Below are 14,045 nucleotides of genomic sequence, written 5' to 3' on the forward strand. Positions count from 1 at the left end.
TCTCCCTTTTCTTACCTCCCTCAATCCTTTTTATGTGATTGTGTAGCTGCTTTAGTTTCTTGTGAACTCAAAGTATCTCAAACATCCCAATTTCAGAATGTGAATAAACTTCTAAAGATTGAGTCAGGAAGATATGGACAAAAATCCCACATCTGCCACTTAGTTCCTATGTGGTCAAGAGCAAGTAGTTTTAACTTCTCCAAGCTGCAGTTTCCTCATCTGTCAATTGGACCAGATTACCTTTAAACTAAAAGATCAATGATCTTTCCCTTTTCCATATCGTGATCAATTTAATCTTTAAAAGAAATATTCTTTACAGAATATCTGATAAACCATCATAGAGCTATTGTCAAAGACAGAAAGTGATGGGGACTTAATCACTTCTTGAGGTAGAACTATTACTCCAAACAAGAATTTAAGTTTTAGAATTCTAGATGAATCTTGAACTACAGAATTAGATCACAATTCACACGACCATTGAGCAAGTCATTCTCCAAGTAATAAATGGTCAAAGGATATGAATAGGCAGTTTTCAAATGAAAAAAACCCTCTAAATAATTATTGATTAGAGAAAGCTAAATTAAAACAACTCTAAGGTCCTACCTCATACCTGACTGATTGACTAACATGACACAAAAAAAGAAATGATCAATGTTGGAGAAGATGTGGAAAAATTGAGACACTAATGCACTATTGGTGTGAACTGATCCAATCATTCTGGAAACAATTTAGAACTATGCTCAATGGGCAATAAAACTATGCACACCCTTTGATCCAGAAATATCACTAATAGGTATATGTCCCCAAAAGATTCACTTGTTCAAAAATTTATAGCAGCTCTTTTTGTAGAGCAAATAATTGGGAATTGAGGGGATGTCCATCAATTGGAGAATGGCTGAACAAGTTACGGTATATAAATATTAGGGCGTTATTGCTCTGTACATTGCAAATGAATGAATGTTGAAAACAATCTTTGCATTTAATTGCTGAAAAGCCTTGAATCCAACCTGTAATTTGACACATGAGGAAATACAGGATCAAAATGATTTACTCAAGGTCATAGAGTTAGCAAGTAGCATAGAGGGTAAGGACCTAGATCTCTTACTTTTTGGTTTCCTACTCTTCCTATGACCAAAAAGTAAAGTAATTAGGAATGACTTTATCTAAACTCTATTGATACTTTTTAGTTTTTGTAGAATATTTAGTACCTACTTTGCAAAGAAGAAATTCCTGTTGCTTATCCCAAAAGCTCTGGTTTAAATCTCAAGGTTTATCTTCTAGTTCTCTTCTTTGATGAATTGGTGTACAAGAGTATATTTACAAACAATTAAAATCATTTATGCTTTATCAACATCATTATTGTTATTCTTCCATTAAGGTCTTTTTTGATGCCTCATTGTTATGTGAAGGTAACTGAATTCTAAAGGGCTATGTTGAGGATGAATAAAGTTTGATAAGTTCTAATAATAATTTTATTTTTGTCCCAGACCTGTGATTTCATTGGTGAAGGAACTTCCAGTAAAAACCAATAAAACAAAAACAACCCCCCCAAAAAAACCTCCCTCTACCAATCCATTTTGGCATGTGCTCTGCAATGTACTGTTCTAGAGTTACCAGGGAATGAAGGCTAATTTACTTGCCCGGGTTCACATAGCTAGTATATTAGAGAAGGGATGAAACCTCATATTCCTGACTCTAAGGACTCCACTTTACTCCACTACTTAACTGACATTGCTATAATGCTTTAAATTTTGCATAAACTCTTCTCTGTCTGATAGCTCCTAAATATGACTCCATAAAGTAGGCAACTGAAATATTATCATTTCTAGGTTCAGAGAAATTAAATGACTTGGGAGAATCATGCTTCTAGGAAGTTATACAGTTTCTTCGGGTATACAAGAGAAAATTAAATGGAACTTGCCAGACTTCCCTGCTCTAAATCTGTGATCCTATAATCTTATGGAAGAATTTGTGGTCAGAGCCACTAGTTATCAAAAAAAGAAAATCAGAGCATGAATGTAGCTCCTTAAACACCAGGATAGCAAGAAAATTAAACCATACATTTAAACAACTCTGAGTTAAGTGGTATAATTAATATATTTCCAACTTTAGAAATGGAGAAAGTGAAGCTCAAAAAATAAGTGATTACCTGGTTATACTTCTGAGTCAGAATTTGAACAAAAATCCTAAAAAATCTCTCCTCAGCCTTTATTCATCCAACTTAGATATTAATCTTGTCATATGGAGATTATTTCCCTTTTATGATCTTACTAGATCATCCAAAGTTACTTATCTTTAGATATGCTTTATAGTTTTATTAAAACTATTTTGAAGTGGACACTAGAATCTTATATAGTAAAGCAGGTATAGGTGTATTGTGTTTTTGCTGGATTTGTCCATGAATTCTAAGAGATGCATCTCATTGATGCTGTTCCTCTGTTAGAATGAAAGGAAGATTCCCAACAAGTTTACTCAGGCATTCACTAAGCAGAAAATTGGCATTCCACTCATGATCAAGTGACCCAAGATTTCCAACTCAGCTACTCCTATAGTTCAAAGACAGAGAAGACCTACAAGTGAGGCTTCTTAAAACCCTTTTGTTCCAGAGAATATAAAAATGTAGGACAGGCGCTACTATGTGGTGCAGTGGATAGAGCACAGACCCTCATGTCAGGAGGGTCTGAGTTCAAATACAACCTCAGATACTTAATAATTACCCAGCTATATGATCTTCTGCAAAAAATCACTTAATTCCATTGATTTGCAACCCCCCCCCAAAAAAAAGTAGGACTAACTCCAGAAAATTCCAGAGTATATATACTTTGTACTTGGAACAAATGTGTATTTGCAATTTTTGCTACTACACAGCACCTAAATGATATAATTTACTTAGGACTCTTGTAGTCAGACTCAGATCATCGGAAGAAGGCAGGAGAATATACCAGACACTATGGTTCTTCCTCAAGCTAAATTGCCTAGCATTCCAACATTACTACAGAGAGGGGCAACTGGATGGTCTGGACACATTGTTGTAATACCAGATGTACACTTCCCCCAAAAAACTATTTTATGGAGAACTCACACAGGACAAGTGCTCACAAGGGAGTCAGAAGAAGCAATATTGAAACACTCTGAAGGTCTCATTGAAGAACTTTAGAATTGATTATACAGCATGGGAGACACTGGCCCAGGACTGCCCAGCATGGCATGCCCTCATCAGTGAGGGAGCTGCACTCTATGAGAAAGGCAGAATTGAAGCAGCTTAAAGGAAAAGTGACATCATAAATTTAGAGTACCCACTGGAGGTGTTCACAAAGACTATTTGTGCCTGACCTGTGGTATTCCAAGCTTAATTGGTCTGATCAGCCACAGTAGGACATAATGTCATTTGTCTCAAGCAGTGATTCCTTCGATAACGAAGGATAAGAACCAACCAACCATTGGAATAAGCCCACTAATAATTGTAACTATTACTTGTAATTATTTATCTCCAGACCACATTAGGTGTCCTAACCATTATATTGTCCTCTCCTTATCCAACTATAAATTTCCTACCCTTCAAGTTTCTATGCTGCATGGAGTGAAGCTATTCAGCTTTTCTTGCTGTTATGTGTCACTGTTCCAGGTCTACTCATAAAACATCCAATGCAGAATGCAGACCTTCTTATTCCATCCACCATCTTTCATATGTTTAGAAAACATTTACTGTATACACATGACTGTCTATCAGAGGGAATATTCAGACTAACCTTTAAAAATCTAGCAAGTCCAACAGAAAGACCATTCAGAAAACATGAGATTAATGAACACTTACTCTCCATCATGATTAAATTTGTCATAGTGCAGAAAGAGGGAAGCATAAATGGTTTCCATCAGCAGAGAATAGATTGCAATCATAATCAGCAACACAGCCAGCTTCAGGACAGAGTTAAGTCGCAGGAAAACTGCACAGGTTACCATGGCCAACACACCCGTGAAGACGAAATACTAGAGACAGAAGAGATGATCAAATTCAGTAGTCATATGAGTAGGAATATTCAGGGCTAATATATCTATATCTATCTATCTATCTATATATATATATATTTATATATATATATATATATAATAGTAAAATGTCACAGATGATTAATCTCCTTAAGGAGATCACATTAGATTTCAGTGCCTTCTGTATGAAATTGAAACTTGTTTAATAAATTGGTGATATATACCCATAAATGGGTCTTTTTAGTTTCTTCTACCTTTTTGGCATCCCCCTTATCTTCTGCTTTCCTCACAGCCTAATCCTGATGCTCTAGAAAGATTTAAAATCATAGAATTATAGAGTTTCAAAGTTAGACACTACTTGGGAGGTTATCGAGTTCATGCCTATCATTTTACAATAAAGATAATTGAGACACAATAAGGTGTAGTGATTTGTTCAAGGTTATCCACATATGGTGGCCAAGCTTGGATCGAAATCCTGGATTTCAAGGTGTAGCTCTTAATTAGATTACTATTTCTATCAAAATTCTTATTTCTGTCACCTGTCAGTATCTAGGTAACTTTACCTCCTTTATTAATGAGGTTAGGAAATGGCTCACAATATTCCTCTTTATTCCAACACCTGACTTCATCCATCATGATTTCAATAGTCACATTGATGTCTCATTGAACACCTGCCACCAGTTTCTCTAATGCCCATGACTTCTGAATCAAAATGTTGCCCTCACTGTTATCCTAAACTTTTCTGATTCTCATATCTTGACATCTAAAATTTCTTTCTCGGATCACACTTTCTTTTACCTTAACAGTTCTTCTCTTGCCATTGCTTTTGGATGTCTATGCATGCTTCAATCTTACTTGTAATTTCTAGTTTGGCAATTGGACCTTGCTTAGTCAATCATACCATCATAGTCTTACCTATGTGATTAATAAGTCTAACTAGGCACCATACTTAGCCTTAATCCCCCTTTCCCCATTGTTATACTCTGCTTTCTATATTTCTGTCAACTGCCTTCTTTCTCTCCCCCTGCTCACCTGCAAATTATGAAACCATGGAGACACATCCATTAAAAATTAATCTTATCTAATTTTAGCTAGTCCATTATAGACATTTTATTCAATTTCCTATCACATATCCTACAGCAGCTTTAAAAAAAATCTTATCTTTTTTCAAGTGCTTGATATCCATCTTTTTGACTCTCAATGGATGATCTCACTCACCATTATATAGAAAAGAATGAAACTAAGATCTCTCTCATGCTCTTTCCTCAGTCCTCAAAATTTTTCTACCTCATCATTAGTCTTCTCCCATTTAGCAGGAGAAGAGGAAGTAGATATGGCATTTCTATCACTTTGGTAAGGCATACTCTTTCACTTGTATCATTGATTCCATTCTTTTTTCCTATCCTCTAGGAGCTCTATTTTCTCTTTTGTTATCAACAAGAGTGATTAACCTTTTGTCATCAATAAGAATCATTCTTATTGTCATGGGAATGTAGATAAAATCCTTGTAGATAAAAATCCTTCCTCTCATCTCTGCAAGTTTTTAATTCAATATTTCTTCTCAGTACAAAGCTCAGAATGAATGCTATATGACATTTATCAATATGCAAATGAATATTAATTCTTCATTATTCATCATATGATATGCCATATTCAATAAGACTACCAAAAGTCCAATATTTCTTGAATTAATAATGTGTCTATAGACTCATAATGTGAGAAACTCCTTTTATCACAACCAATTTCTTATAAAGTAGATGAGTACCTGAGATTTTCTTGAAAAAAAAATAAATGACTTTGGAAGGATCAGAGAACTAGCAAACATTGGAGATAGAATTTAAAATTAATGCTTCATGATTCAAATACTCATTACTTATGTAGAATTTGTTTTAAGGAAAATAAGCATTTAATTCTGAAAAAGTTTTCAGGGTATATTGAACTTAGATAATTCCACTCACAACACCCCCCCATCACCCCCCCTCCCAAAGATCAATAAGTATATCTTGTTGTAGTGTAATGAGGGAAGTCAGTTTGAAAGTAATCACAGAGTCAAGAAAAAAAATAGGAATGTGGTTTCAATTTACCTGGTACTTAACCCTTCCTTGACCATGAAAAGAGAAAATAAATTAAATCAGTAACCCTCAGAATCCCCTCCCACCCAGCTCAGAGATTCTCTTTCTGATTCTTATCCCAGATCTGGGATTCCCTGACCCCAGTCAGCTGACCCTTATTACATTAGTCTTTCTGCTCTGACTCCTACTCCAGTTCACCAGATATCATCCTGTGTGATTTCACTAGCACAGGGCCTCTCCCACTCTGATCACGTTAAAACTCCTCATCTCAGACAAGTTCCCAAATAAAAGTGTTGGACAAAAAAAATTTGCAGGGAAACCTGACTTACATTCAAGTTTCAAAAAAATTTTGCAGGGAAACCTGAGTTACATTCAGGTCTCAAAAAAAATTACATTATTTCTACTTACCTCAATATTCTTAGCTGTAAAGAGGTAAATAATAATGGTGTATATCTCCCAGGATTGTTGTGAGGATCGAAGAGATATAATGATTGTGGAAAATGGTAATATGATTGTTGACTATTGTTATTATGTAACTGAATTTTTTTTGCAATTCTTTTCAGAGAGACTTCTAGACTCCTGCAAATTTTCAATTCTTCCAAGGTCTTATGATTTAAGGAGAAATTTTGACTACTCTCCTAGCCTGTGCTCTGATCTGTGGGTTACCTTAAGCTTCTTTCTGTCCTGAAACTGTGAAGAGGGTCCCTGTTCCCCTACAGCAGGACTGGAACCCAGATCAGAATAGGAGCAAAGTAACGGAGTTTTGTTAAATATAATTGCATGATGAATTTCTGATGTAATTAGCATAAAATGCCAATGGGAGTAAGATTGATGATTATCTATAATTTGAAATGCATTTGACTGAATTGACATCATCTGACTGGTAACAGATTTTGTTTCATGTTTTAGATGTATATTATTGTGTGTTATTATTATTTTTCTAATAAAAGTTAAATTAAATTAAATGTAGCTGGTAGGGAGCTATAAGAAGTTAGTGATATTCCAGTGCTGCTGTGATTAGTGAAATTTTGTCATTTGAGGTAAAAATTCTTGGGAGAAGGGTGGAGTCAAGGTAGTTGAGTAAAACCAGGGAATTGCAGGATTTCTACTCTAAACTATTCCAAATACCTTTAAATAATGATGCTGATTATTATAGAATATCAGAATCTACAAAAGGACAGAGTTAAACAATTTTCAGTCCCAAACTTGGAAGTTCAACCAGGAAGATCTGGCAGGAAGTGTCTGTGACACCAGAGGAGCACACAGTGCAGAGTGGGCCACATCAGTGTCCACCAGCCTAAGCAATCCAGAAACAGACAACGAGACAACTGGGTCAGTGAGAGGAGTGGTGATTTTTCAGACCTCTCAACCCAAATATCACCAAGGACAGCTCAGAAAATCAGTAGGAAAAAAATCTACTGCACTTGTTTGAGAGTGGAAAAAATGGATATTCAATGAAATAGGGAACCTAAAAACATTCCTGCTGAAAAGAACAGAGCTGAATAGAAAAGTTAGTCTTCAAATAAGAGATGCAGGTGAAGCATAAAAAGGTAAACAAGAAAAGGCAAATAATAAGGGACTTAATATTGCTGAACTTCTTATATTACTGCATGGGAAGATAATACTGAAAACTCCTATAAACTTTCTCATTTATTAGAACAATTAGATAAAGCATAGGTGGAAGTTGAATATGAAAAGATAGTATTTTAAAAAGATGGAGTTAAAGGGTGAGAGTGGAACAAAGGGGAAAGGGGGAGGTAGGATGGTGTAAGTTATTTCATATAAAAGAGATAATAAAAAGCTTTTTCAGTGGATTGGGAGAGGGGGGAGTTGAGGGGAGTGAGTGGGCTTTACTCTCATCAAAATTGACTCAGAGAGGGATAACATACACAGGAAATTGTTTGTGGAAATCTGTCTTCCCTAGAGGAAAGTAGGAAGGGAAGGGAATCGGAGAAAATAATAGAAGAGAGGGCAAATTGTAGGAGGCGGAAGTCAGATGCAAAACACTTTTGAAGACCAGAGTGAAAGGGAGGAGAGAGAATAGAATAAACTGGAGTGAAAGAATACAATGGAGGGAAATACAATTAGCAATAATAACTGAAAAAAATACTGAAACAAGTTTCTCCGATAAAGACCTCATTTCTCAAACATAGAAAAGTCAAATTTATAAAAATATGAGTCATTCCCCAATTGATAAATGATTAAAAGATATGAATAATTTTTAGATAAGGTTATCAATGCTATCTATAGCCATATTAAAATGTTCTAATTCACTATTGATTGGAGAAATGCATATTGAAATGATTCTGAGGTACTATCTTATACCTATTAGTTTAGGTAATAGGACAGAAAGAGAAAATGACAACTGTTAGAGGGGATGCTGGGAAAATGAGATATTAATGCCTGTTACAAGAGTTGTAAAAATAATTCTTCAAGTCTATAAAGAAATTTGGAACTTGTCCCAAAGGGCTATAAAAACCATGCATGATCTTTGACTTAGCAATGCCATTATCAAGGCTATATTCCAGAAGAGATGGAAAAACGAAAAGGAAAAGTGTCTGTGTGTATAAGAAAATTCACAGCAGCTCTTTTTTGGTGATAAGTAACTGGAAATTGAGGAAATGGCCATCAGTTGGGGAATGGCAACTTCAAATTATGTCACGTGATTATGATTGAATGCTATTCTGCCATAAGAAATGATGAACAGGATGCTCTCAGTAAAACCTGGAAAGACTTAACATGAGCAGATGCAATGGAAAATGTACTATATACAAAGTAACAGAAATATTCAACAAGGAATGGCTTACCTTTCTGAGCAATGCTATGACTCAAGACAACTCTGAAGGGCATGATAAAGTATAGTTTCTATTCTTAAAGATAGAGCTAATGCTGTCTGAATGCAGATTGAAGTATATTTTTTCCTTTATTTTTCTTGAGCTTTCTCTTTTATTTTTTTGGGGGAGGCGCTATGTTTACTTTCAGCACATGACTAATATAGTAATTTCGTGCATCATTTCACATTTTTAACCTTAATCAAATAAGTAGCTTTCTCAATTGGGGGAGGGGGAGAAGGTTTAAAAGGAAGAGAATTCAGAACTCAAATGTTTTAAAAATGAATATTAAAGCCTGTTTTTACAGTATGAATTCTTGGGACTATAATTTACTACTGTTTAAAATTTGGTTAAAGGAATCTTCATCTGAAATGTCTTGAAATCCAAAGTAGAAAATGATATGTATTACAGTTTGAGGATTATAACAAGTGGATGTCTAGCCATAAGAAAAATTGAGGGTATGACCTTGGCGAGGTCTAAAATAGGTTTTTCTAGACTCAGTTTCCCCATTATGCTGTTTTTCTAATAGGAAATTTATCCACCTGATTAATTCTCAGTCTAACCTTTGATAACCTACATGATTGGCTGTCAGACTCATGTCTGGAATCAAACAGAGCTAAGGAAATCTAAATTCTAGGTCAGACCACATGGGGTGTAACAGTTTGAGAAGAACATTGATATGCTAGAGAGTATACAGAGGAAAGCAATCAGGATATTGAAGAACCTTGAATCCATAGCCTATGAGAACTGGTTGAAGGAAATGTACATGTGAACATGAACTTGGAGAAGAAAAGATATGGGGAATGAGGGTGCAGTATGAAAACTATCTTCAAATATCTGAAGGATTGTTGTATAGGGATAGGATTAGATATGTTCTTTTTGCCCCCTGAGAGTACTGAGTAGAAGTTGCAAAAAAAGTGAGTTTAGGCTAAAAAGCAAGAAAGATCTATTAACAATTAAGCTGGCCCAAAGTGAAAGGAAAAACCTCCAGAGATAGTGAGCTCCTCTTCATTAAATGCCTTAAAGCAGGGGTTAGATGACTACTTGTTGGTAGTGTTGTTGGTGTGTATGGGTTGCACTTGATAGCAGCCAAAATACATTGCAACTTTGAGGTTCTGCTTCTATGTTCATTCAGCCTCTGCTTGAAGAGTTCTAGTGAGATAGTGCCCATCTTCTGAGGATTTTCAGTCCACTTTGTAGTAGCTCAAACTAGGAGGGAGAATTCCCTTCCATCAAATTTAAGTTTGCCATTTTCAGTTGTTCCTATTTTTTGTTCACTGGGTATTGTAAGTAATAGGATCACCATTTTGTAGATGAATAAACTGGTTCTATAAAGTTAAAGTGCTTTGCCTCAGGTCACACATTCAATCAGTGATGGTGCCCTAATTTTAGATGTCCCTAAATTTCCATCTCTTTCCACTATTAACTCTCTTTGAACAATTAATTAATTGGAACAATTAATGAGCTCATTTTTAATCCACATGTGGAACAAGCAAGTCAGTACCATTCCACAATATCACTTAGATATGCATGAGATCAAAGAATTCTATAAAAATCAAGTTAAGAGATAAAGAAGCACATTGAAATCTATCTGTCTGTCTGTCTGCCTGTATATTTGTATTTATATATGAATCTATGTATCTACCTTTCTCTCTCTTTCACACACACACACAAACACACACACACACACACACACACATGCCACTACCTTCCAATAATGGAAAATCAATGGAAATCTTAAAACTCCTTATGTTTAGCAGAGGTTATCCCTTTTTATTTCTTTTGAATGTTAGAAATATCCCACTATCCCTAAACTTTGTCCATTAATTCACTCAACGTTGATTAATCATTTCTTTGTGGAGTGAATAGTTCTGGAATTGATAGAGGAGAGAGACAGGGAATATAATTGAACAAAAATTTGGTGAATGTTTATAAAACAGAATTAATGAAAGGCTATCCCTAAGCCAGTTCCTCTCCTTTTCTCACAGTGTCATAGCCAGAACATCACCCCTTCTAACCCCTGCCCCCCCACAGACTACATCCAGCTATTGCAAAGCTCTGGTGGCATTACTACTGAGGGGGATAGTTTCCTGCTCTCTGCCATTTTCTGGTTTGGAATAATTCAGAAGAAAGGGGGTGGTTGTTACCACCTGTCAATATGACTTCTAGGATCTAGAGGCTCATTCAACCTAATCCTCATCCTTCCCCTACAAATATGTATGTATGTATGATCTCATCAGATATATTCATGTATGCCCTTGGAACTTAAGAGGAACTTCAAAGGGATATCTTTGTCACAGCATGTTCTTTAGGCTTGTTCTATAATTCCAAGAAGTCATGGGGGGAGTCTTGAAAAAAATCTCTCTGTGGAGATTGGTTGGAGCATCACATAATTATTCTATGTCCTACATGGTTCTTTGGTCAAATATCCTCCCACTGGATATTCCCTTTTCCTGACCCCCCCCCCAACTCTCCCTTTGGAGGTAGGATCTCTATATCTTGCCTGGTCTGAAAGGGCAATGAGCTTTCACAGGTGCAATCCCCAAATGACTGGTACAGAAAATTTGACCTACTTCATTTCATACCTAGGTCAATTTGTCCTTCCTTAGCATCCCAGTGAATATACCTGCAAATATGGCTTTAACACATAGATGCCAGATTTAATGTGGATAATTAGTAGTTTTAGCCCCACTGCAGCTTAAAATTCTTGAATTTAAGCAATCTATCAGTTCTAGCTTTTCAGCTTCTGAAGTGATAAGCAAGTATCACTATGGTCAACTGTTGGTCTATTCTAATAAGACATATAATCACTGGACATCTGATAAAGTTTCCATGGAAGCCCTTTTCTCTTATTTCTCCATTTTATCCTGGCTCTTAATTCTCCTTAAAACCTATGTGATATAGTAGTTCACACATATTGGAGAGCAAAACAGATAAAAATTTAGCCCAGAAAGTTTATGATTTTTAGTCTTATCTTAACTATTCTTAGCCATCTACTCCACAACCCAGTCAAATGTGACTACCTTGTATTCCCAGAAACATTCTGCTCCTTTCTCATTGTGCCTTATATCAGGTCCACTTCTATTACTGATAGGATGACTTGGGCAAGTCACAATCACTCAGAATCTGTTTTCTCATCTGTAAAATGTAAGCATATTTATGCAAATAGATATTGTGTAGTGCTTCAGGATTTGCAAAATTTTTACATATATTATCTCCTTTGCTCCTTCACTCTGTGACGTAGGTGCTATTCCTCCTCTCATTTTATAGATAAAGAAACTGAGGCCAAAAAAAAGTTTAATGTGATTTGCCCAGAGTTACAGAAGTCGTAAGATTCTGAGACAGGATTAGAACTTAAGCCTTCCTGAGTTCAATTCCCATCCTATCCATTCCACCTAACTCATAACATTGTTGCAAGGAAAAGTACTTAACTAACCTTGGAACAAAATATTAATGTGAATTGGTAATAGATAAAAGTTTTTTGTAACTATACAGAACTTTGTACATATGAGCTATTATAAGTATTTCACCTGCCTGGATCTCAGTTTTCTATTGTGTAAAATGAGTGGGGTTGGTTATTTGGCCTCCCAAGTTCCTAGTGGCACCAATAGTTGCTGTTATTAGGTGAACAATGTTTTTAATAAGTCTACCAGAGTTTCTCCTCATATTGGGAGATTTTCCTGTGGCCATATAGTCAGTATGACCCTTCTCTATTTTTATTTTCTCTCCTTCACTTTAAATTTAGCTCTGCTTTTTTAGTAAGAGAGACTTACTGGCTTATTTCCTGGAGCCATGTCCATTAAATGTACTCATCTAAAAAGAGAGTCATGTTGAATTAACTATGCCCAAGTTTTGCCAAAGGGAACTTATATATATATATATATATATATATACCTCTGGGTATGAGCAGATATCTGTAAACACAGCCGAGGAATTGGAAGTCTGGTTCTTCAAGGGTATTGACTTGTCAAAATCACACCACAGCTGGATATAAAAACAAACAAAAACAGGAACACTAAGTCAGTGAGCAAGAGTGAGACTATACAGAGTGCTATTAGCTGTTCTTAAATGAATACCCTAGGAGAGACCAGATGTTTGGCCACAGACTCTGCTAGAATGCCAACTATTTAAAGAATCATAGGAACTATAGAGTATTAGGATAGGTAAATGTTATCACACAGAGCTCAGAAGGTTAGAGCTAAAAGGGATCTTGGAATATAGAATGGTAAAATAGAGAATATCATATTGGAAATAAACATATAATATTAAAACATAGATTATAATAGGCTGTCATAGATATAAAGGATTTTAGGGTACATTATTTTAGAATACAGAACATAAACCAGAACTTGGATGGACCTCAGAACAGACTTAGAGTATGCTAAAAATGTATAGCACAATAGACTATTCAAGAGGGAGGGAACTTTAGACTATAGAATATATTATATAATCTGTGAGAGCTGGAAGAGTCCAACCTTTAGTGCTTTTTTGAAAGAAATGGAAAAGTCTTCATGCTAGGGCTATATGCACTTATTACTTATGCTTTAGGAAGGAATCTTTTCCAAATATAAGGGTTATATTAGATGGTTTATGAGATTGTTTCTTTAAATATCAGTGATCATATTTTCTAAGATATAAGGAAAATTGGAGAATTTTTCTGCAGTTAATGATTTTTGACTCCAGAGATAAAGGACCAAAAAATCAGAAGGCAAGCCACAGCTTCCCTCAGGTAAGAGTTTCCTAAGAATTAGAACTATATGAAAATAAAATAATTTGTCTCATGGTTATAGAAGTTTGGTGTTGGAAGGAAAGATCACCAATTCTAATCCAATCTCCTCCATTTACAAATAGGCAGAATATACTTGCCCTGTGAAGCTCCTCATCACTAGAAGTATCCAGCCAAAGCTTAAATGACCACAAATCAAGAATACTAAGTGTATCACACCATCAAGTAAAGGTCATACCAAATGAATGTTGAAACACCTTTCAACACTTAAGAGATCTATGATTCTATTCAATGGCATGAGAATGGCCTAAATTGCCACTTAAAGTACCAACTTTCTACCTATGGTCTAAAATAATCATCCCTAAAATCTATACCAGAAAACTCAAAATGTATCTTTGTGCAAAATAATCACCAAAAATTATAATGCTT

General features: G+C 35.4%; 1 protein-coding gene across 2 annotated transcripts in view; it reads right to left on the bottom strand.

Annotated features, from left to right (window-relative positions):
- The window catches only part of ADCY8 (adenylate cyclase 8), a 397,409-nt gene that overhangs the window by 111,288 nt on the left and 272,076 nt on the right, over positions 1-14,045 (bottom strand). For both annotated transcript variants that reach the window (XM_074202342.1, XM_074202341.1), the window contains 2 exons: positions 12,785-12,874; positions 3,815-3,987 (listed from right to left, as the gene is read on the bottom strand). In XM_074202342.1, the coding sequence (XP_074058443.1) occupies positions 3,815-3,987; positions 12,785-12,874 (263 nt within the window). The remainder of the gene's footprint in view (positions 1-3,814; positions 3,988-12,784; positions 12,875-14,045) is intronic.

The sequence above is a fragment of the Macrotis lagotis genome, chromosome X (genome assembly GCF_037893015.1).
Source record: "Macrotis lagotis isolate mMagLag1 chromosome X, bilby.v1.9.chrom.fasta, whole genome shotgun sequence".
NCBI lineage: Eukaryota > Metazoa > Chordata > Mammalia > Peramelemorphia > Peramelidae > Macrotis > Macrotis lagotis.